At 49.1% G+C, this 21,059-nt stretch overlaps 1 protein-coding gene across 2 annotated transcripts; it reads right to left on the reverse strand.

Moving 5' to 3' along the window:
• Positions 1-11: 11 nt before the first annotated feature.
• Positions 12-20,163, reverse strand: LOC120835346 (semaphorin-3D). Of its 2 annotated transcripts, none has more exons than XM_078092617.1 (18): positions 19,913-20,163; positions 13,152-13,333; positions 7,239-7,393; positions 7,102-7,164; positions 6,739-6,858; positions 6,535-6,625; positions 6,325-6,453; positions 6,101-6,243; positions 5,799-5,913; positions 5,341-5,410; positions 4,835-4,979; positions 4,496-4,718; positions 3,949-4,037; positions 3,794-3,835; positions 3,381-3,538; positions 2,058-2,122; positions 1,389-1,522; positions 12-1,279 (listed from the first exon to the last, which is right to left on the reverse strand). In XM_078092617.1, the coding sequence occupies exons 2-18, from the start codon at positions 13,285-13,287 to the stop codon at positions 824-826; spliced, it is 2,334 nt and encodes a 777-aa protein (XP_077948743.1). In that variant the 5' UTR covers positions 13,288-13,333; positions 19,913-20,163; the 3' UTR covers positions 12-823. The 2 variants fall into 2 exon arrangements, with proteins under 2 accessions (XP_077948743.1, XP_077948742.1); XM_078092616.1 differs by having other exon boundaries at positions 7,102-7,167; positions 19,913-20,149.
• Between the last annotated feature and the right edge of the window lie 896 nt (positions 20,164-21,059).

Consider the following 21,059-nt stretch of genomic DNA (forward strand, 5'->3'; position numbering starts at 1 on the left):
ATTAACATCCGTGAATGTTTTCATTTTTTTATTATATACAACCTTTGGGGGCTTATTCACATGAAGACAATTTTATTAATATTGTAAGTAAAAAAACATACAAGTTCATCTGAACAAACAAAGTAAGAATACTATTAAAAATAGTTATTTAATACATATGGGTGTGAATAATAACTATTAGTTCCACTGCAGACTTCATAAGCTTTACATAACTGGCTCGTAACATCGGTGTGATATATGTAAATATATATAGTTTACATATTGCTGTCTGCATTGTGTGTGAGGTCCTGATACATCTTCAATCTGGTGCCATCTTCAGGTTGAAATATATTGTTTAGACAGAAAAAAAGGATGGTTGACTTGTGGCCGAAATCCATAACATTCAAGGAAAAGAAAATATTACAAGTACTAGTTTTTGTTGTGATGTTTTGCAACGCCGCCTCTGTCGCCTCGTGAGTTCATGCTGTTTGTGAACAAACCCTTAAAACACCAAAGTCACTCAATGATTCAAACAAACCGGTTGATCAGAGCAGCAGCTCCTGAGTTCAGAGGTCAAATCCCAATTTTTACCAATGGAGTCTGGCTTCTTAAAGAGAGCCCAGACAGCTTGAGCTTCCATGATAAGGAGGTGAATATGTTGACAGCGTTCATAGCGTAACATTGCCTTGCTCTCTTCTGTGTTGACTGAAGCTATTTTAAACAGAAATGCACAATACAAATGCAATATTCTAAATTTAGAATGAACTTGTTCATCATTTTTGTGTCTAAATGGCAAAATATTTTGGATGAGGACAAAGTAAAGTCATTTTTTCCCGGGAGGGCGTTATTGCTCTCTTTGTGGGGGAAACTTTTCCTCGTTGCGGACCAGCGACCCCCCCGTGGACCAGAGCGCAGCCTGCGGGGGGTTGTTCCTCCTCACCCGGGCCTTCTGGCTCTCCTGCCTCAGCTTCAGGCTGCGCAGCTTCTGCTGCCGCCGCTTCTCTCGGTGCCACAGCTGCTCGCAGTCCTGCTCCACGCCCAGCCGCCGCAAGTCCTTGTAGCTCTTGGGCGGAAGCTGCTGGGGGGGCCAGGAGTTCCACAGACCCGGAGCCGGGGGGTCCGGCGGGCGGCGCAGGCCGCGGCTGGGGATGACGTGGACGCGGTAGCGGGCCAGCACCTGGCGGTAGGAGTGCTCGTGGCCGGCGCAGGTGTAGAGGCCCGAGTCGGCCGCCTGCAGGCGTTGGACCAGCAGCCCCCGCCCGGTGTGGAGGAAACGGCCATCCTCGCCGCTCTGACGGAGCTGAGGGGGGAGAGAGGCGACACACTATGATGGACTGGTATTAACAATACGCCGTTTGAATATCCGGGGAGCCGAGGAGAGACTCCTCTCAGTTTGAACGTCGACTCGCCTCTCGGAGCTCCTGGTCCTCGGCGGGCTGCAGCGTCCAGCGGAGCGCCGCCTGCGGCGAGCGAGGGACGCACTCCAGGAAGGTGGCGTTTCCCTCCACGGCGAACACCGGCTTCACCTCCGCAGAGTCCAGGTCTGAAGGGGGGGGGGGGCGGGCGAAAACGGATTATAATTGTGGGAATATTCCAATTCTAAACGAGCAGACGTTTTGATTTTAACCTTAACAACGATGATATCCCTGTAACTATGGCAGCAGAAAGGATGCTTAAAAGATTATAGCCAATATGAACCAAATATCACATCCTTTGTGTATTGTAATAAAGTCAGTTGATCAAGAGAAACCTGCAGTTACTCAGTCTGACCTCTAGAGGGCGTCTGTATCAAAGCTTGTTCATGTTAAGGGCTGTATTCTTTTTTGTATAATGTAGTGACGTTGGTGAGGTGGTGATTATTAATTAATATTTATTCAAAAGCAAAGTATGAAAATTGTCTTCTGTGTTTACAGTTATTTTGCAAAAATCTGCGGCATTTGACAGATTAATTGTCAGTTGACCAACGTATAAATATATCATAGATGTGTTTGTGTGCGTGTAGATCCTCTTTCTCAGCACATGGGTGAACATTCCAAACAGAAGCAGTTTATTCGACATCAGGCGGCGGATGTCCTTACTGTCCTCGGTGACGGGACACTGGCTCCAGGGGTCTCCGTGCTTTACATCCTGTCTCCGAGCCCGCCTGGCGCACACACACATAAACGGATGTCCTGTGTTATTCTGACTGCGATTGTAATATTTGCATGCTGACATGTCTGACTGCGTGGACAGTAAGGACGAGATGATGCCGTCTTGGAGCACTGGCTCCTCCTCTTTGTTGCTGCTGGGCTTCTGTTGGCTCCTCGCGGGGAAGAATCCCGGAGCTACGAGGAAACAGGCTTTGCAAACACGGAGCGTTGTTCCAGCCTTGTGAACTGTTCAGTCATGTGTCCATTGACCCACCTCTGTCCCCTCTGTCCCCTCTGACCCCGTCCTCTCCTCACGCCCTTCACACAGGAACATGTCTACAGGTCTAACAGCCAATGTGTTTCTCTCCACTAGTCTGAAAGTTTATTATTTATTATATTTATCCTCTTGCGTGTTCATTCATTTTTTCTCTTCTCTCTGTTCACATGCAGATGATTCTCCATGAGACTCCTGAAGCCGCCCAAATCTTTAACAACATTTAAAAACAATTAATAACAACAATATCACATTGTTACACCAACCATTGTGCAGTTGGGCAATTTGACTGTTGACATTTTGCTTTCTATAACCAGTCAAACAAGAAGTGACCATATTTTTGGGTAGAACACAGAGAAATGACCTGCTGGTCACTAGACGTCTATGGGAGCAGAGGAGTCGCCCCCTGCTGGTCACTACAGAGAAGTAGAGTCATTTCCTCATAGACGTCTATGGGAGCAGAGGAGTCGCCCCCTGCTGGTCACTACAGAGAAGTAGAGTCATTTCCTCATAGACGTCTATGGAAGCAGAGGAGTCGCCCCCTGCTGGTCACTACAGAGAAGTAGAGTCATTTCCTCATAGACGTCTATGGGAGCAGAGGAGTCGCCCCCTGCTGGTCACTACAGAGAAGTAGAGTCATTTCCTCATAGACGTCTATGGGAGCAGAGGAGTCGCCCCCTGCTGGTCACTACACAGAAGTAGAGTCATTTCCTCATAGACGTCTATGGGAGCAGAGGAGTCGCCCCCTGCTGGTCACTACAGAGAAGTAGAGTCATTTCCTCATAGACGTCTATGGGAGCAGAGGAGTCGCCCCCTGCTGGTCACCACACAGAATGCAGCTTTAACACATGAAGCTTTAGCTTCACTTTACATAATTGGAGGTTGGACAGTGGAGAGGTTAGCATGGCTTTGAAAAACAAAACCAATAGAGATGTCTGTTATGGGACAGGGGGGGTGTGTAACAGCTTAAATAGTATGTAATAGATACACGTCCCTACCTCCTAGTGGAGGGGAAGTAGGTGGAGCAGGTCTGGCCGTCCCAGGAGCAGTAGGGGTCTCTGGCCAGGCAGCACTCGGCACAGTCGGACCCGTACAGATCACACCTCTGGAGCCCCAGCTGGGCAACCCCCTCCTCACTGGACACAAACAGCTGTTGCTGTGATGGGGAGACAGGCAGGGAGACAGGGAGAAGAAGGGAGGTGAGACAGGCTGACTCAATAGCAGATCTCATACATTATCATACGATTAGTTTGAATATAAAGTTTCCCGCAACTGGAATCCATTTCACGTATGAAACAACCCTCTTGTTTTATCGAAGAAGAGTCACGACATACCGGGTGATGATTGTATAAAAGTCACAGGGAGACACAAAGACAGATAGAAAGTGAGACATGAAGATAAATGGACCTACTCTCTTGGTGGACAGCTGCATGCTCAGGATGGGAGTCTGACTCTTCAGGACAAAAAGGAAAATGGATGGATTATTAAAAACCTGCTTTCCTACATTCAGTTTAAGGATGGTATAATACAGGGGTCTTCAACCTTTTTCTTCTTTTATTGTCTCACCTTGAAGATGGTCAGCTCCTCCAGGATGATCTCCTCCATGTCCAGGCTGTCTTTGACAAACGACACCGCCTTCAGCACCTTCCCATCATCTGGGAGCATCGACACGAAGGAGCATTGACTTTACACACCAACACAAAAGAACCGCTCACGTGTTCAAACAAACACTTCATTCAAATGAATTATGATAAAACCTGACTGTTTTTCTGACTGTGTTAGAGACCTGTCAATCAGCGTGTAGCCCCGCCCCCGAATGCATCCCCTGCTTCATGGTCTGTTTGACTCTAAATGGACCATAATTCACTAAATGAACATCATGTTGTATTGAAGAAGACTTGAAACTAGAGACTGAGACCATAAACTCATGTTTACAATGTTTACTGAGGGAATAAATCAAGAGAGAAGTAGAGTCATTTTCTCACCAGAGGAGTCGCCCCCTGCTGGTCACGACACAGAATGCAGCTTTAACAGACAGCACACACACACACACACACACAAACACACACACACACACACCCTGTGAGTAGCGCTGTCCCCCGCCCCCCCTCACCTGTGCCCAGGTGCAGGACGTCGTACGGGCCGTCCTCGGCCTCCACCCGGTCCACCACCAGCCTCCTCAGGGCGGAGGGGGCGTTGACCCGGGTCAGCACAGGCCGCCCCCCCAGGGGCAGCACGGCCTCCCACATCAGCTGGTGCTGCCGCATGAAGCTCACCAGCTCGTCGGGGAAGTCCCGGGTGGACTTGTGCAGCGCGTCGTACGTCTCGCTGGGACACTGGGGGGTCGCAGGGGGGTCAATGCTGGGCTTAAATGCATGACCCGTAAACGTCTTGTGTTGATTGTGAGAAGAACTGAACCGCCTTCCACTTTCTTCATGACGAGCGGACTCACCGTGCCGGGCCTCGGGTACGGGATGCGGCCCTTGTACTCCACCCAGCGGTAGTCGGGGCCCTCCTTGTGGGCGAAGGGCCCGCTGAAAGCTGCTCGGATGGACGCCATCGAGTACGCGCACACCGCCGAGCCGGGAAACACCGAGCTGAGGGGGGGGGGACAGAAGAGTTCCCTTCCAACATCAAAACCACGTTGTTTATTTTAACCGGTCCTCGAACACACCGCAGGCAACATTGCTAACACGTGGAAATCTTTTTTTAAATAAATGCTCAGAGAGCCTTTTTCTGGTTTGGGATTTTTATCAGCAGCCATTTAGTTATCGAGTTATTTAAACTCAAACTGCCATTTTCTTCCTCAAGTAGTTGAGGAACCAAGCAGTATTCTGAAGAGCCCACGCTGACTGGGATCAGCTGGACTCGACAAAAGGAGAATTCACTTTTTATAATCTTTCATAAGAACTGTTGCGTGAGGACACGTTGGACATTGACACTGGTGCGTCCTCTCACCTAGAGGTGCTGAAGATGCCGTAGACGGCCGGGTTCTGAGGGTCCTTGGTCTCCAGAACAAAGATGTCCTCTAGAAGACACAGTGAGAGCTTTAACCTTTGATGGCAGCGACATGAACCGTTGGTCTCCTGAGGTCGGATTCAACAGCTCTTAGTTCCTCTGATTCAGTCAAACGCCGAATACCTGCAGCATCATTTCACCGACCACGGTGGTCTGCAAGCAGCTGCATTCATTGTTACTGCTCATTATACGGACTCTGTCTCTGCAAGTCTACACACGTATTCATTGTATATTCATAAAAAAGAAGAAGGAGAAAGGGAGGGAAGCTCGTGATGGCCGAACCTCGTCTTCAAAGATGATGGATTCAGAAAAAAAACAATGAGGATGAAAGAAGAGGCCGAGAGGAAGGAAGGAAGGAAGGAAGGCAGCAAGGAATGAAGGAAGGAGGGGGATCTCACCGAGCTCGTCAAAGTGCGTGTCGACCCCGGACGGGCCGGGGACGGAGCAGACCAGTCGGGCCTTGAGGAAGGTGGTCCAGCGGTTGATGAGACTCCGCTTCCCTCCGACGTCGTTCTGCAGAAGAAGGACATGAAGAAGAAGAAGGACAATGGCTGACGTCTCTGTTATGAAATTAATATCTTCATTTTAAGCTGGTGGACGGAGACCCCTCATGTTCACTCCGTAAAGATCAAGAATGGTAATTTAGCTTAGCACAAATACCTGAAACAGCTGTTTTCATACATATAGATTCCGTGTGTACCTTGCAGACTCGAGCCACGCGGCTGTAAACCCGCTGGTCCCACTGGCCGGCCTCCGCCGCCCGCTCCCTGAAGAACAAGTAGATCTTGTCGTCGTCCGGGCTGTGGGTGTCGGGGATGGAGAAGGAGCCCACGAAGTCGGGCTCTGAATGGGAGAGGGGGGGAGGCATGTAGGAGTTGGTTCTGGTCAGGTGATCATCAACATAATGGAGGCGGAGCTTCTCACCGTTGAGCCAGTTCTGGTCGTTGGCTTCGGTCCGGATGTGATTGTGACTGCTGCCCCGGACCGGAGAACGGAAGATGGCAGCGTTGACCCCCATGAAGTCCACGGAGGTCCCTGCGTAGAGCTCACCGTCTGAGGGGACGGAAGGACGTCAACGAGGGGAGGGAACAGAAATAGTAATCCAACCATAGGGCCTCATTTCCTGGTTCCCACCTGTCAATCGAGCGGTGAACGGCTGCGTGGGACTGAAGGGACATTTCCCTCTGCCGGACTCCACTGTGTGGGACAGTAGGGACAACGGCTCCTGGAGGGGGGGGGCGGAGAGAGACCACGGTCACATGACTGGACATTAGAGCACAGAGGACCTCCACCGCGGTCACATGACCTCCCGAAGAGACGGAGCATGAATGGGAACACCTGTGGGGAGGGGCCCAGGCGCAGGTAGGCGCACTGCGGGTGGAAGGCTCCGGTCCCACAGGCGTACACGTGGGTTTTGTTGAGCGGCTGCAGCAGACGCACAAAGTTGGCGCAGTCCGTCTGGGGACAAAGAGGAAACACAAGGTTCCGGTTTGCAGCAGAAGAAAGCAAACACGCTAATTTAGATAGCACGGCAAGCTAACGTAGCTTAGCACAAACCTGTTCTTTTAGCTAGCTATCGCCCCCCCCTCATGGCCCCGCAGCAGCTTAGCGGACGAAAACTAAACGGTTGTTATGTGAGCGCGATTAACACGTTATGTTCCGGCGAGGCGGAGGATGGTGACGCCGTTTTTACTCGTGTACCTGCAGACTCTTGCCGGCGAGCTGGCAGCGCCGCACGTTCTCCGTGGAGGCCGGCCAGTGGACCTGCTGGACAGGGACAGGAAGTCAGACGTCTTCTGGATTCTTTTTAACTTGTCAATGTGCTGTGGCGTCCTCACCGCGTGCGCCTTGAGGTCCGGGCCGTCCGCCCTCAGCAGGTAGACGTGGTCCTTCCCCCCCACCAGCAGCCACCTTCCATCCTCGTCCAATAGCAGGGCCCGGTAGCCGCCGCTGACTCCGCCCTCCCAGAAGAGGGCCGAGCCGTTCCTCAGATCTGAGAGGGACCAATGTGAGCTTCATGTTCATGGGAAACGGACCGTTCCTGTAAAGCGCTTTAGTGCTTCATGTCTTCATTCTCAAATGGCCACTTCCTTTCCACTGGTTGAACAATGAGGGTATTCAAATAACACATTTGACTCAAGTGACTCCTTCAACGCTCCTGTTTTTACTCCTCTGCTCGTACAACCTGGAGACCAGAGGGCAGAAGAACAAGGACGAGGAAGCAGAGCAGGTGAAAGGAGAGGACAGGAAGTGGTCTGAGGGCCAAGAACACGTAAAACGTTGCGCTTCCTCCTCTGAGACGCGTTAATGACAAGCAGTCTGGTAACGAGTCCCGGGGCCGCTTGTGTGACGTGTGAGAGCTAAAGACTAAAGGGTGCGAAACTCCTCCCGGGGGTCAGAAGGTCACTGTGATGGAGAAGCTTCATCCTCCATCACAGATATCGACATGTTCAGGGGAGGAAAAGAAGAGGGAACCGGGTTGTTTGGGTTACGCTGACAGCATGTTGCTACGGGAACAGAACACGTGTGTTGCATTATGTCCTTATTCCAGTCATGCGTGAATGAAATGCAGCCACGAAGCCTCCGAGGAGCCGGATTCCTGATTCCATGTCAATGCAGCACTAAACTCCCCTTAAAACTACACGCTTCATTCAGCAGCAGCTGTAACGTCAGATTATTGTCAGATCTCCCTCATATAGTGTTTGTTTTAATAATATTCTGTCTCCAAGTGACGGAGAAACTGCTGGTGAGCAGAGGGGAGGCGCTGAATATGCACACACACACACACACACACACACACACACACACACACACACACACACACACACACACACACACACACACCGATCATTCACTTTAAGGAGGTGGAGGTGTTAACAGAGTGTTTGGTAAACACCTGGTGTGTTTGGGTCAAACTGAGTGAGGTGTCAAAATAAGTCAAGCAGATGGTGTGTGTGTGTGTGTGTGTGTGTGTGTGTGTGTGTGTGACGTAAACCATGCGCTCAGCACACACACACACACACACACACACACACTTTCCTGACACCAGCTGTAATCAGCTGTTATCTTTTACCAACGTCTCTTATCAAGTAACGAGTCAAAGGAGGACGACGTTAACCAGCGTCAGTGTGTGTGTGTGTGTGTGTGTGTGTGTGTGTGTGTGTGTGCGTGTGTGCGTGTGTGTGTGTGTGTGTGCATCCCCCTCGAGAACCCAGTCATGACCGTAAGAACGTGTTCATGAAACATGATAAATATTAATTAAGTCACATTTCTTACTAAGCACACAGCTCTTTAAATACACTGATTATTGGATATAAGTTGTAACTGTACGAATATAATTATATAAAGAGCAATTACATCAAAGATAAATGAAGATGTAGAACATAAACTATTCGCAGAAATGATTCAAATGTTTATATTTCAGACAGAAAAACAGTTTGAGATGAAGAATATTATTAAGAGTTTGACCTTTTATTAATTCACAGCTGCTCTGTGACCTTCGTCCTCCTGCTTCGTCTCAGGTGGATGGTTCATTAACCCGGTGACCTGGCGACCCCCCACAGCCCGCCGCTCCTCCCCCCCTACTGCCTCCACCCATACTGCCTCCCCCCTCCCCCCACTCCTCCACCCCCACTGCCTCCACCCCTACTGCCTCCCCCTGCTCCTCCACCCCTACTGCCTCCACCCCTTCTCCACCCATACTGCCTCCACCCCTGCTGCCTCCCCCCTCCCCCCACTCCTCCACCCCCACTGCCTCCACCCCTACTGCCTCCCCCTGCTCCTCCACCCCTACTGCCTCCACCCCCCTTCTCCACCCCCACTGCCTCCACCCCTGCTGCCTCCCCCCTCCCCCCACTCCTCCACCCCCACTGCCTCCACCCCTGCTGCCTCCCCCCTCCCCCCACTCCTCCACCTCCACCCCCACTGCCTCCACCCATACTGCCTCCCCCCCGCTCCTCCACCCCTACTGCCTCCACCCCCCTCTCCACCCCTACTGCCTCCACCCCCCTCTCCACCCATACTGCCCCCCCCCTCTCCAGCCCTACTGCCTCCCCCCACCCCCCCTTTCCTTCCCTGTATTGACACTCTAGCCTCTCCTTCATTCGTCTCCTCTCCTCCTAAATCAACCTACTTTAATCAGGACGGGGGGGTCGAAGGTCAAGGTTCACTGCATGACACCACAAGGTACGGCAACACCTCCCGGGAGGCCGCACACACACACACACACACACACACACACACACACGTACACAAACACACACACACACACACGCGTACACAAACACACACATACCTACACAAACACACACACACGTAGCATTCTGAATGAATTGATTACTTTTGACGGAGTTTGTGAGTTTATGTAATTATGAAAACAGCAACAAACGTGGTGACGTGTGCGGCAGATGTGTGCGTGTGTGTGTGTGTGTGTGTGTAGCTGTCAAAAGTATAATTGGATATTTGTACATACACAAGTTTTTCTATCTGTCTGAGTGTCCAGCTATCAAAATAACAGAGAGGAAACGCACACACACACGTGTGTTTTATTCCGTCCCACAAGCACACATGAGGTCAGCGTGTTTTTCTTGGATTTATTTCACGTTAGCGAAGAGAACAGCAGGAAGAACTCCTGTCAGAGACGTTACACGTTCTCTGAACCGACCCTGAAACAACACAGCAGGTACCAACACACTCACACACTCACACACACACACACACACACACACACACACACACACGCACACACACACACGCACACACACACGCACACACACACGCACACACACACGCACACACACACGCACACACACTCACACACACACACTCACACACACGTACACACACACACGTGCACATACTTTGACTTTCAGAAAGTCAAGTGACACCACTCGGTTCTAAATCCCTCATGCGGTGGCGTTTGTTTTAATTCGCCTTGAGCCCCAGACGGGTGGAGACACGTCAACAATTTCACAACTACTGGAAAGTTTTGTAAAAGCCAGAAAACTGAAGCGTTGACGTCTGAGGTGCAGCAGCTTCATGTCAGCGATACTGACAGGACACAGTTCTTTATCCGGATCCAAACCCTCAACTTCTGCAGCCAGATGTTTCCTCTCATGAGCAAGGATAGAAGGTGGATAGAAGGTGGATAGAAGATGGATGGAAGATGGATAGAAGGTGGATGGAAGGTGGATGGAAGGTGGATAGAAGGTGGATGGAAGGTGGTTAGAAGATGGATAGAAGGTGGATGGAAGGTGGATGGAAGGTGGATAGAAGGTGGATAGAAGATGGATAGAAGATGGATAGAAGATAGATAGAAGGTGGATGGAAGGTGGATGGAAGGTGGATGGAAGGTGGATAGAAGGTGGATAGAAGATGGATAGAAGATAGATAGAAGGTGGATGGAAGGTGGATGGAAGGTGGATGGAAGGTGGATAGAAGGTGGATAGAAGATGGATAGAAGATGGATAGAAGATAGATAGAAGGTGGATGGAAGGTGGATGGAAGGTGGATGGAAGGTGGATGGAAGGTGGATAGAAGGTGGATGGAAGGTGGATGGAAGGTGGATGGAAGGTGGATAGAAGGTGGATAGAAGATGGATAGAAGATGGATAGAAGGTGGATGGAAGGTGGATGGAAGGTGGATGGAAGGTGGATGGAAGATGGATAGAAGGTGGATGGAAGGTGGATAGAAGGTGGATGGAAGGTGGATGGAAGGTGGATGGAAGGTGGATAGAAGGTGGATGGAAGGTGGATGGAAGGTGGATGGAAGGTGGATGGAAGGTGGATGGAAGGTGGATGGAAGGTGGATAGAAGGTGGATGGAAGGTGGATGGAAGGTGGATAGTTAGATAGAAGGTGAGTAGAAGAACACACACACACACACACTCCTGTCAGGTTAAAGGTTAACAGAGTGTGTCTCCCTGCAGGATGAGGGCTGGTCTCTGTGGATTCCTGCTCAGGTCAAACACTGGGTCAGCTGTGTGTGTGTGTGTGTGTGTGTGTGCGTCTGTGTGTGTGTGTGTGTGTGTGCGTCTGTGTGTGTGCGTCTGTGTGTGTGTTTGTGTGTGCGTCTGTGTGTGCGTCTGTGTGTGTGTGTGTGTGTGTGTGTGTGTGTCCGTTTCCCCCTGAAGCTCCTGTCTGAGTATCTGGCTCATAAATCTTAATAGTTTCTATAATGTTGATCGTGCAGCTACAAACGCAGCGAGAGCTTCCACTTTACTGCCATGGAAACCACGAGCTGCTGCTGTATACACACACACACACACACACACACACACACACACACACACACACACACAGTGACATCATGAGATCTACTGCAGAGTGAGATCCTGTTCTGCTCTCAAGGAGAGACCAGGTTTTTAACGTCTATGAACTGGCAGCTGAAGACTCACACGACATCAATCACGGCTTGTTCCTGTGATTGATGGGAGGGTTTCAGGACAGAGGACGTCGCATGTGTACAGACTGTCAAGCCTTCTGAGGCAAATTTGTCATTTGCAATTTTGGGCTTTACAAAATAAAAATGAATTGAATTGAAGACAAATTTGCATCACTTGGGACTTTTGGTCTCTGGGGTGAAAGTCGAGCTCTGACTCTCTTATAATGAGGACAAAGTGTCTGAACGGGAACGTTGAACATTGAAATGGAAACTAGTCTTCATCTTCCTGTGGTCTTCCTCCTTTAATGAAAATGACTTCCGGCTCAGTGAAGCTGATTCGCTGCACCGACGTCTCGCTAACCAACACACGGAGAGCCGCTGCTCTGCTTCTTGTACAGAAGTGACATTCCCACCTTAAACAAGGTGAGTAGGTCCATGACGACAGCTTCAAACATTCATGAGCCCCCCGGCCTCTCTTAACCCCTGCTGTGTTTCACATCGAGGGTTTCTGCTGAGGGAGAACTCACTTTCCCCGTGTGTTGGAGGACATTGTTTCCACGGTAACGGCACGCCGTAAAGTTCTCTCCAGCTGAAAACCTTTAAACTGCAGTCAGGCTTCTCTCCTCGCTGAGAGCAAAACACTGGACTAGATCTCCACTCTTTGCTGTCCTGCTCCTAAATGGTGGAAGGAGGTCTATGAAGACATCAGGACCACAGAGAGCCTTCACATCTTCAGACTAAAGACACACGTCTTCAGACTCTACCTCCACTAACACACTAACTAACTGTAGCACTTACATTGGACTTATAATGGTTCTTATCTACAGCAAGTTGTACATCGGCTTATTTGATGAAATTGCACTTTCTTGTTTCTTGCTCTTCTGAGTTTGTGTCCTTATGGTTAAATGTTCTTATTGTAAGTCGCTTTGGATAAAAGCGTCAGATAAATGACGTGTGATGTAATGTGATGTAATGTAATGTAATGTAATGTGATGTAATTGGTCCGGCTAGTCGAGCTTTTTACTGGAAGGTAAGAGAGCGAAACTCTGATGTGCAAACAGTCAAAGAAGGAGACAAACCGCTGGACGCTTCCCATCAGAGGAGCTCTGAGGAACCACATGCACGACTAACGTTCCAACAGGAAGCATCGAGCTCAGAGCCCCTCCCTCTCTTACAGCTCCTCCTCCTATCAGAGCCCCTCCCTCTATTGCAGCCCCTCCCCCTCTTAGAGTCCCTCCCTCTCTTGCTCAGAGCTCCTCCTCCAATCATAGCCCCTCCCTCTCTTACAGCCCCTCACCTATCATAGCCCCTCCCTCTCTTACAGCTCCTCCTCCTATCAGAGCCCCTCCCTCTCTCGGAGCGTTTTCCTACCTGAGTGGGAGAGCTGCAGCCGCGGCCCGCCGCGCCTCGGGGCCTCGCCGTCCGTTGGCTGCAGCCACAGCAGCGGGAGGAGACACAGCATCAGCATCCGAGAAGGCTCCGCCCCTCCGGCTCCCGGCGCCGCCATGAGAGCCGGCCGCGAGTAGGTCGGGTGGGCCGGCTCGCGGTCTGAGCTGCGGGGGAGAGAGACCCGTGAGATGAGCATGTCTCGTGCATCGTGGTCTCATCGCTACGTCGGCGTGTTCGTTCAGCGTTTGAGGAACAAATAAGTCGTCAAACCAACTTTTATTGTCACGCATTTATACAGCACCACAAACTAAGTAAGAATAAGCCTCTGCCTTTAACTCTGTCTGTGTAGGTGCAACCGGCAGCTACTCTTAGCGACCTGTCAATCAATGTGTAGCCCCGCCCTAAAGCATCCCCTGCTTTATGGTCCGTTTGACTCTAAATGGGCCATAATCTACTAAATGAACATCATGCTGCAATGAAGAAGACTTGAAACTAGATTGATTGATTCCAGATCAGCACTGAGGTAATAAAACTGAACAAGAAGAACTCTTTCAAATTAAAAGCATTCCCTTGTAATTCTGTGCTGATCAGATCAGCTCGTTCTGTGTGTTGGACAGTAGGTGAAAATGAAAAGGTTCAAACAGAAAGAAAGAGACAGTGGACAGAAGAGCTGCTGCATCATGTGTTTTCCTTCAAGAAAATATAAGAAGAAGAAATCCTGAGGAGCAAAAGGATGAGATCACCAGCATGAATCCAGGCCTCTGCTGCCTCTCAGCTGCACCTCCAAACGCTCGCTCAACTGTCCCACCGGTACACAAACACATCGTGGTGAAATACATACAGAGATCGACATATAACGACGTTTAGAGATGAATCTTTACACTCTACAAGGGGGGTTTATCAGCTGGTAGCCATCTTTACTTCCTCTTCCTGTTGCACCAAGCCCGGGAGGGGGGGGGGGGTCTATCAGACATCCTTCATAATCACACATGGTCAGATTCCATTGTTGCTGATGCAGACAAACGATGATCAGATGAAGAGATACAAGAGAAACATTTCAATTCAAAGACGCTTTGTGTGGAGCTTCCTGTTAGTGGAGGAAACGCTTGTTTGAATACGGAAAGAATAAAAAGTCCAAAAGTGGACTTTCTAAATATGGAGAATAAGAGGACATTTCAAGCTTTTTCTGTTAAAGTTTAGTTTGAACGAAGAGAGTTTTGTACTGCAGGTTTCTGTCAAACCGTCCCATAGAAACATAGGTATGCTTATATGTCTTAAACTATATATATATATATATATATATTCATATTCATATTCATATGTGTATATATATATATATATACACATATGAATATGAATATGATTTTATATATATATATATATATATATACATATGAAGCCCTGCAACTGCCTGACTAGTGCTTCCAAACACGTTCTAATCAGGTTTAGATCATATGAATGTTTTGAGACCATCTGACTGCTTTTATTCTGGAAGGATTTTGGATTCACAGCTTTGTGGACTTCATGTTGGTTCGATCTCTTTTGTAGCATTTTGTGTCTCTTTGTAGTTGTTTTGTGTTTAATAAAGATGGTGGTTTTTGGTTAAACTATTTCGTGTAGTCGTCTCTTGGCTGAGAGACCTTTTCTTTGAGTGACCTCTGACCCTCGTGGGTCGTGAGTTTGATGACTACATGGATTACGGGGTGATGGATCTGGATCAGTCACGGACGTCACGGACGTATGAGGACAGTTCTTTTCTTCTGGTCCATAAACAACACGCTGCATGTCACACCTCCAGAGAAGAGATTGAAACCATCACAGAAGAAGCTGGAGGATCAGGGCCTCCTTCGGGCTTCACGCGTCTGGAGGAAAGACAAACAAACGGCATTGTGGGAACGGAGCTGCACGGGACCAGGGCATTCTGGGAAGAGGAAACCGTCTTCCTCGCCTCTCCCTCTATCTGCAGGAAATGTCCGCTCCCCGTCTCGGGGGGGTTGTGGGAAGAGGAAGAGAAGGAGCTGATGCCTCCACCAGCCACCTGTGCTTCACACACACGTAAGACCAGAGGAACAATTCAGCCGACCGGCCCGGATAGAAGAACGATCCCGTCAACACCTCAGAGTGCACCACGATTCTCCTCCAGCATTCAGTCGAGTCAGTGATGATGACGTCATTGATGTTTCTCTAGTCTCTGATGTCTGATCATGTGACATGATGTGTGTTTAGATCAACAGGAGGAAGGCGACTAGATCACCACATCAGGACCACAGAGAGCCTTCACATCTTCAGACTAAAGACACACCTCTTCACACTCTACCTCCACTAACACACTAACTAACTGCAGCACTTACATTGGACTCATAATGGTTCTTATCTACAGCAAGTTGTAAACTGCACTTTTTTGTTCTTGAGTTTGTGTCCTTGTGGTTAAATGTTCTTATTGGAAGTCGTCAGCTAAATGACATGTGATGTAATGGAATGTGATACCGTAAGCAGCACCGCTAACAGCTAACCGCTCTGTTAGCCACGTTAGCTTTGACCGCTGGGGACACAAACACACACAGATACAAACACACAGACACACAAACACACAGACACACAAACACACAGACACGGTTCTGCTACAGTAGAAGCAACAATGGTCTCCAGAATAAAGTCCTTTGTGTCAACGACATTGTGCTGCAGTTATTCAAATAAATGTCTCCCTTGAGGAAACAAATAAAACACCAGCGTGCGTGTGTGTGTGTGTGTGTGTGTGTTTGTGTGTGTGTGTGCATGGGTGTGTGCGTGCGTGTGTGTGTGTGTGTGTGTGCATGGGTGTGTGTGTGCGTGCGTGCGTGTGTGTGTGTCGGTTGCCTCTGGAGGCTTCGGGGGAGGAAGCGTTCCGCTTGGCAGAAGTGCTTCATTGTTGCCCCGGTCCGATAAGAAGTTATTAATTAGTCAAAATAGTACACACAATAGATATGTAATGCTAAACAGACACACACACACACACACACACACACAGACACACACACATGGGCCGTAGTCGAGTGTGTGGTTTTGGTTGTGATGAAACCAGATGAGGAAAGAACTATTAATTATCACTATGAGCAAATGATTTAAATAGAATTTGTAGGGGAACAATTGTGTGAGAAAAGATGGAGCTGAGTCATCTGAACGCTGCACCGTGTATAAGAGGTTATAATGACATAAATACGTCAGCCGTTATCTGCCTGATGTTTCACAGATGTTACAGGATGAAAAAGAATAGACTTTCAGGCTCTCTGCCTGCCACGCCGTCTCTTAAAGGTGAATAAAACAAACACTGCAATAGTCATCGATAAGAAACTGGGTTTATTTGCTGAATAAACCCACCGTCGTTCCACCCATCCATCCATCCATCCATCCATCCACCCACCCACAAACCCATCCATCCATCCACCCACCCACAAACCCATCCATCTATCATTCATCCATCCACCCACCCATCCACCCATCTATCCACCCATCCACCCACCCTCCCACCCATCCATCCCTCCACCCATCCACCCATCCATCCACCCACCCACAAACCCATCCATCTATCACCCATCCATTCACCCACCCATCCACCCATCCATCCACCCACCCACAAACCCATCCATCTATCACCCATCCATTCACCCACCCATCCACCCATCTATCCACCCATCCACCCACCCTCCCACCCATCCATCCCTCCAGCCACCCATCCATCCATCCACCCACCCACAAACCCATCCATCTATCATCCATCCATCCACCCACCCATCCACCCATCTATCCACCCATCCACCCACCCTCCCACCCATCCATCCCTCCACCCATCCACCCATCCATCCACCCACCCACAAACCCATCCATCTATCACCCATCCATTCACCCACCCATCCACCCATCCATCCACCCACCCACAAACCCATCCATCTATCACCCATCCATTCACCCACCCATCCACCCATCTATCCACCCATCCACCCACCCTCCCACCCATCCATCCCTCCAGCCACCCACCCATCCATCCACCCACCCACAAACCCATCCATCTATCATCCATCCATCCACCCACCCATCCACCCATCTATCCACCCATCCACCCACCCTCCCACCCATCCATCTATCATCCATCCATCCACCCACCCATCCACCCATCTATCCACCCATCCACCCACCCTCCCACCCATCCATCTATCATCCATCCATCCACCCACCCACAAACCCATCCATCTATCATCCATCCATCCACCCACCCATCCACCCATCTATCCACCCATCCACCCACCCTCCCACCCATCCATCTATCATCCATCCATCCACCCACCCATCCACCCATCTATCCACCCATCCACCCACCCTCCCACCCATCCATCTATCATCCATCCATCCACCCACCCACAAACCCATCCATCTATCATCCATCCATCCACCCATCCATCCACCCACCCACAAACCCATCCATCTATCATCCATCCATCCACCCACCCATCCACCCATCTATCCACCCATCCACCCACCCTCCCACCCATCCATCCCTCCACCCATCCACCCATCCATCCACCCACCCACAAACCCATCCATCTATCACCCATCCATTCACCCACCCATCCACCCATCCATCCACCCACCCACAAACCCATCCATCTATCACCCATCCATTCACCCACCATCCACCCATCTATCCACCCATCCACCCACCCTCCCACCCATCCATCCAGCCACCCATCCATCCATCCACCCACCCACAAACCCATCCATCTATCATCCATCCATCCACCCACCCATCCACCCATCTATCCACCCATCCACCCACCCTCCCACCCATCCATCCCTCCACCCATCCATCCACCCACCCACAAACCCATCCATCTATCACCCATCCATTCACCCACCCATCCACCCATCCATCCACCCACCCACAAACCCATCCATCTATCACCCATCCATTCACCCACCCATCCACCCATCTATCCACCCATCCACCCACCCTCCCACCCATCCATCCCTCCAGCCACCCACCCATCCATCCACCCATCTATCCACCCATCATCCATCCATCCACCCACCCACAAACCCATCCATCTATCATCCATCCATCCACCCACCCATCCACCCATCTATCCACCCATCCACCCACCCTCCCACCCATCCATCTATCATCCATCCATCCACCCACCCATCCACCCATCTATCCACCCATCCACCCACCCTCCCACCCATCCATCTATCATCCATCCATCCACCCACCCACAAACCCATCCATCTATCATCCATCCATCCACCCACCCATCCACCCATCCATCCACCCACCCACAAACCCATCCATCTATCATCCATCCATCCATCCATCCACCCACCCACAAACCCATCCATCCATCCACCCATCTATCCACCCATCCACCCACCCACAAACCCATCCATCTATCATCCATCCATCCATCCACCCACAAACCCATCCATCCATCCAGACATCCATCCACCCATCCTCAAACTGCTTATCCTGCACACGGGGTCGGGGGGGTGGAGTCTGTCCCAGCCAACTTTGGCCGATACAAAAAGAGATTTAGACGTATAAAATAAGTTATTATTACAGGAGGAAACAATAAGGAAACAACGAGTAAACAAGAGGAAAACTACAAGGAAACAACAAGGAAACAAAGAAACAACAAGTGTATATATACTATATTTATATATATTGTGAGTATTGTTCATATCTTTCTTTATGTGATATTGATTCCTGTTGAATTTCATTTTCAGGAGCAGTTTTCTCGTCATCATCAATAAGCTCATTGATCGGTTCAGAGGTGACGCAGTGAATCATCGGAGTCTTCATCACTCAGCAAAGACGCAATGAGATGTTTATGAAGGGGGAGGTCAAAGGTCAAAGCTTCACCAGGGTTAGAATCCTGTTATCGAAGAACTACAGGTTATCAGGGTACACACACACACACGCGCACACACACACACACACACACACACACACACACACACACACACACAGCACACTGTGGGAATCAGTGTCAGCAGCAGAAACACAAAGACACAATGCGGCCAGAAAGACACACACACACACACGCACAGAGGAAACAACAGGGGGCGTAACAGGAAGGCCGTGACAATCGGGGGGACGTTGACTCAGAGAACGTAAACGTATTTGAAGGCATTGAAAGACATCCTGGAACAGAACGTCCTCAGCGACCACCTGGAAAGTCCTTGAAGCATCCGGCGATGGATCAAACGCGCCGCTGAGTGGCCATAAAATACCTTCAAACCCTTGAAAGTCCTTAATAACCCATAATATCAGAGCAGAAGCCTCCAGGACCACAGCAGCGTTTTTACGGAGTCCTCGATCCATTTCAATGACCACCAGAACATCCTGGAAAACCTCCAACAACCTCAAGGACCTTCAGAACTCCTCAAACACGCACTTACAAAGACACACACACACACACACACGCGCGCGCGCGCGCGCACCGGGATGAGTCTCAAAGTCTGTTTTTAAATTTAAAATTCGAATTGAATTTCAATTCAAAATCTACTTTTTGTCCGAAAGCTTTTAAAGCAAAAAAAGTGATGAAATCAATGAATAAATCATCGGAAGTTTCTCCGATTGATTTTCTCTCTTTCAGGGAAATTAAAGTTGATTTGATAAACATCTGATAATATTAACTATCAGACCAACATCAAAACCCAGCGAACCACCCAGCAACAAGAACATTTATCTTCTGCTCCAACAAGAGACTCACAGCCGCTATTTCACGATGAAGCTCGTCGTCGTTGTTGTTGTTGTTGTTGTCGTTGTTGTTGTTGTTGTTGTTGAACCGGACTCTGTCCTTTGTCCCTCGGTGTGTTAATCCCTCCCGGTCCGGTTCGGTCCGTGTCGGCTCACCTGCGGGCTCCTCGCGGGATGAACGCAGTGAAGACACGCGGGGACGAGCCGCTCGTTCACGCAGCGGACTGATGCTGCCTTCAGGTACCACTCGGACGACTCACAGTTGGGACAGTTTTCAGATCCGCCCTCAAAGACAGAGGAGTGATACGTGACGTTTGTGACGTGTTCATACATCAGCACAGATGTGTCGCTAGAGTTTATTCAAATGATATAAATATATACAAACATTCAAACAGACCAAACTCTCCCCAACGTACTTTAAAATAAGAACTCAATATAAATGATATCTTCTACATTACTGTCTATCAATGAAAGATAAAAAATACATTTCCCATTAAAAAAGGCTGTTGAATGTAAAATATGTCGAATTCAGATCGCTTTGCTGCACCCCAATATAAAAATACCTTCAGTTAAAGTTGAATCTATTGTAGCACATATGGAACTTTCTAATTTCTAATAATTCAAAATTGCTCAAAAATAAACAAAATCAAAACTACCTCAAAGAAATAAAAAATGAACAAATAGAGACACAAAACGATTGAAATCAAATTGAAGCAAAACCACCATAACGAGAATTGAAAGGACGACGTCAATACACAAAATGACCTCCTCACCCACGAGAGCTTGTTACACCGCGTCGCCCTACAAGGACCGAAAAGCCCTCCGGCCAAGATCTGCCATTTGCGATTTGGGGTTATAAAATGAATCGAATAAAAAAGAAAAACTCTTTTCCATGGCTTTGTTCTCATGATTTGTCGACGTTGTATATGATATTATCAAATGTTTGCATATGAAAGTCAATCTGGGACAAATTACGGTGAAATCTGCGGCTACGTTTTTATTTGAGCGCTGTAGTTTTTTTGTGTACGAGAATGTTTCATGTGTTGTTTTTTAGTGTTTGCTGTTTTTTAGCTTTTCACGATTATTTTGGGTGAAAGTTTATTTACACTGTTTGTTCTTTCTGTGTCAATAACATCATGTTGTAAATAAATGATGACACA

Source organism: Gasterosteus aculeatus, chromosome 17, assembly GCF_964276395.1.
Source record: "Gasterosteus aculeatus chromosome 17, fGasAcu3.hap1.1, whole genome shotgun sequence".
Lineage (NCBI taxonomy): Eukaryota > Metazoa > Chordata > Actinopteri > Perciformes > Gasterosteidae > Gasterosteus > Gasterosteus aculeatus.

Coding starts and splice junctions, on each gene's coding strand:
- LOC120835346 (XM_078092616.1), bottom strand. CDS start 13,287: ATGGCGGCGCCGGGAGCCGGAGGGGCGGAGCCTTCTCGGATGCTGATG. Junction 4,719..4,834: donor CGTACCCGAGGCCCGGCACG/GTGAGTCCGCTC, acceptor GCGACCCCCCAG/TGTCCCAGCGAGACGTACGA. Junction 1,280..1,388: donor AGGACCAGGAGCTCCGAGAG/GCGAGTCGACGT, acceptor CTCCCCCCTCAG/CTCCGTCAGAGCGGCGAGGA.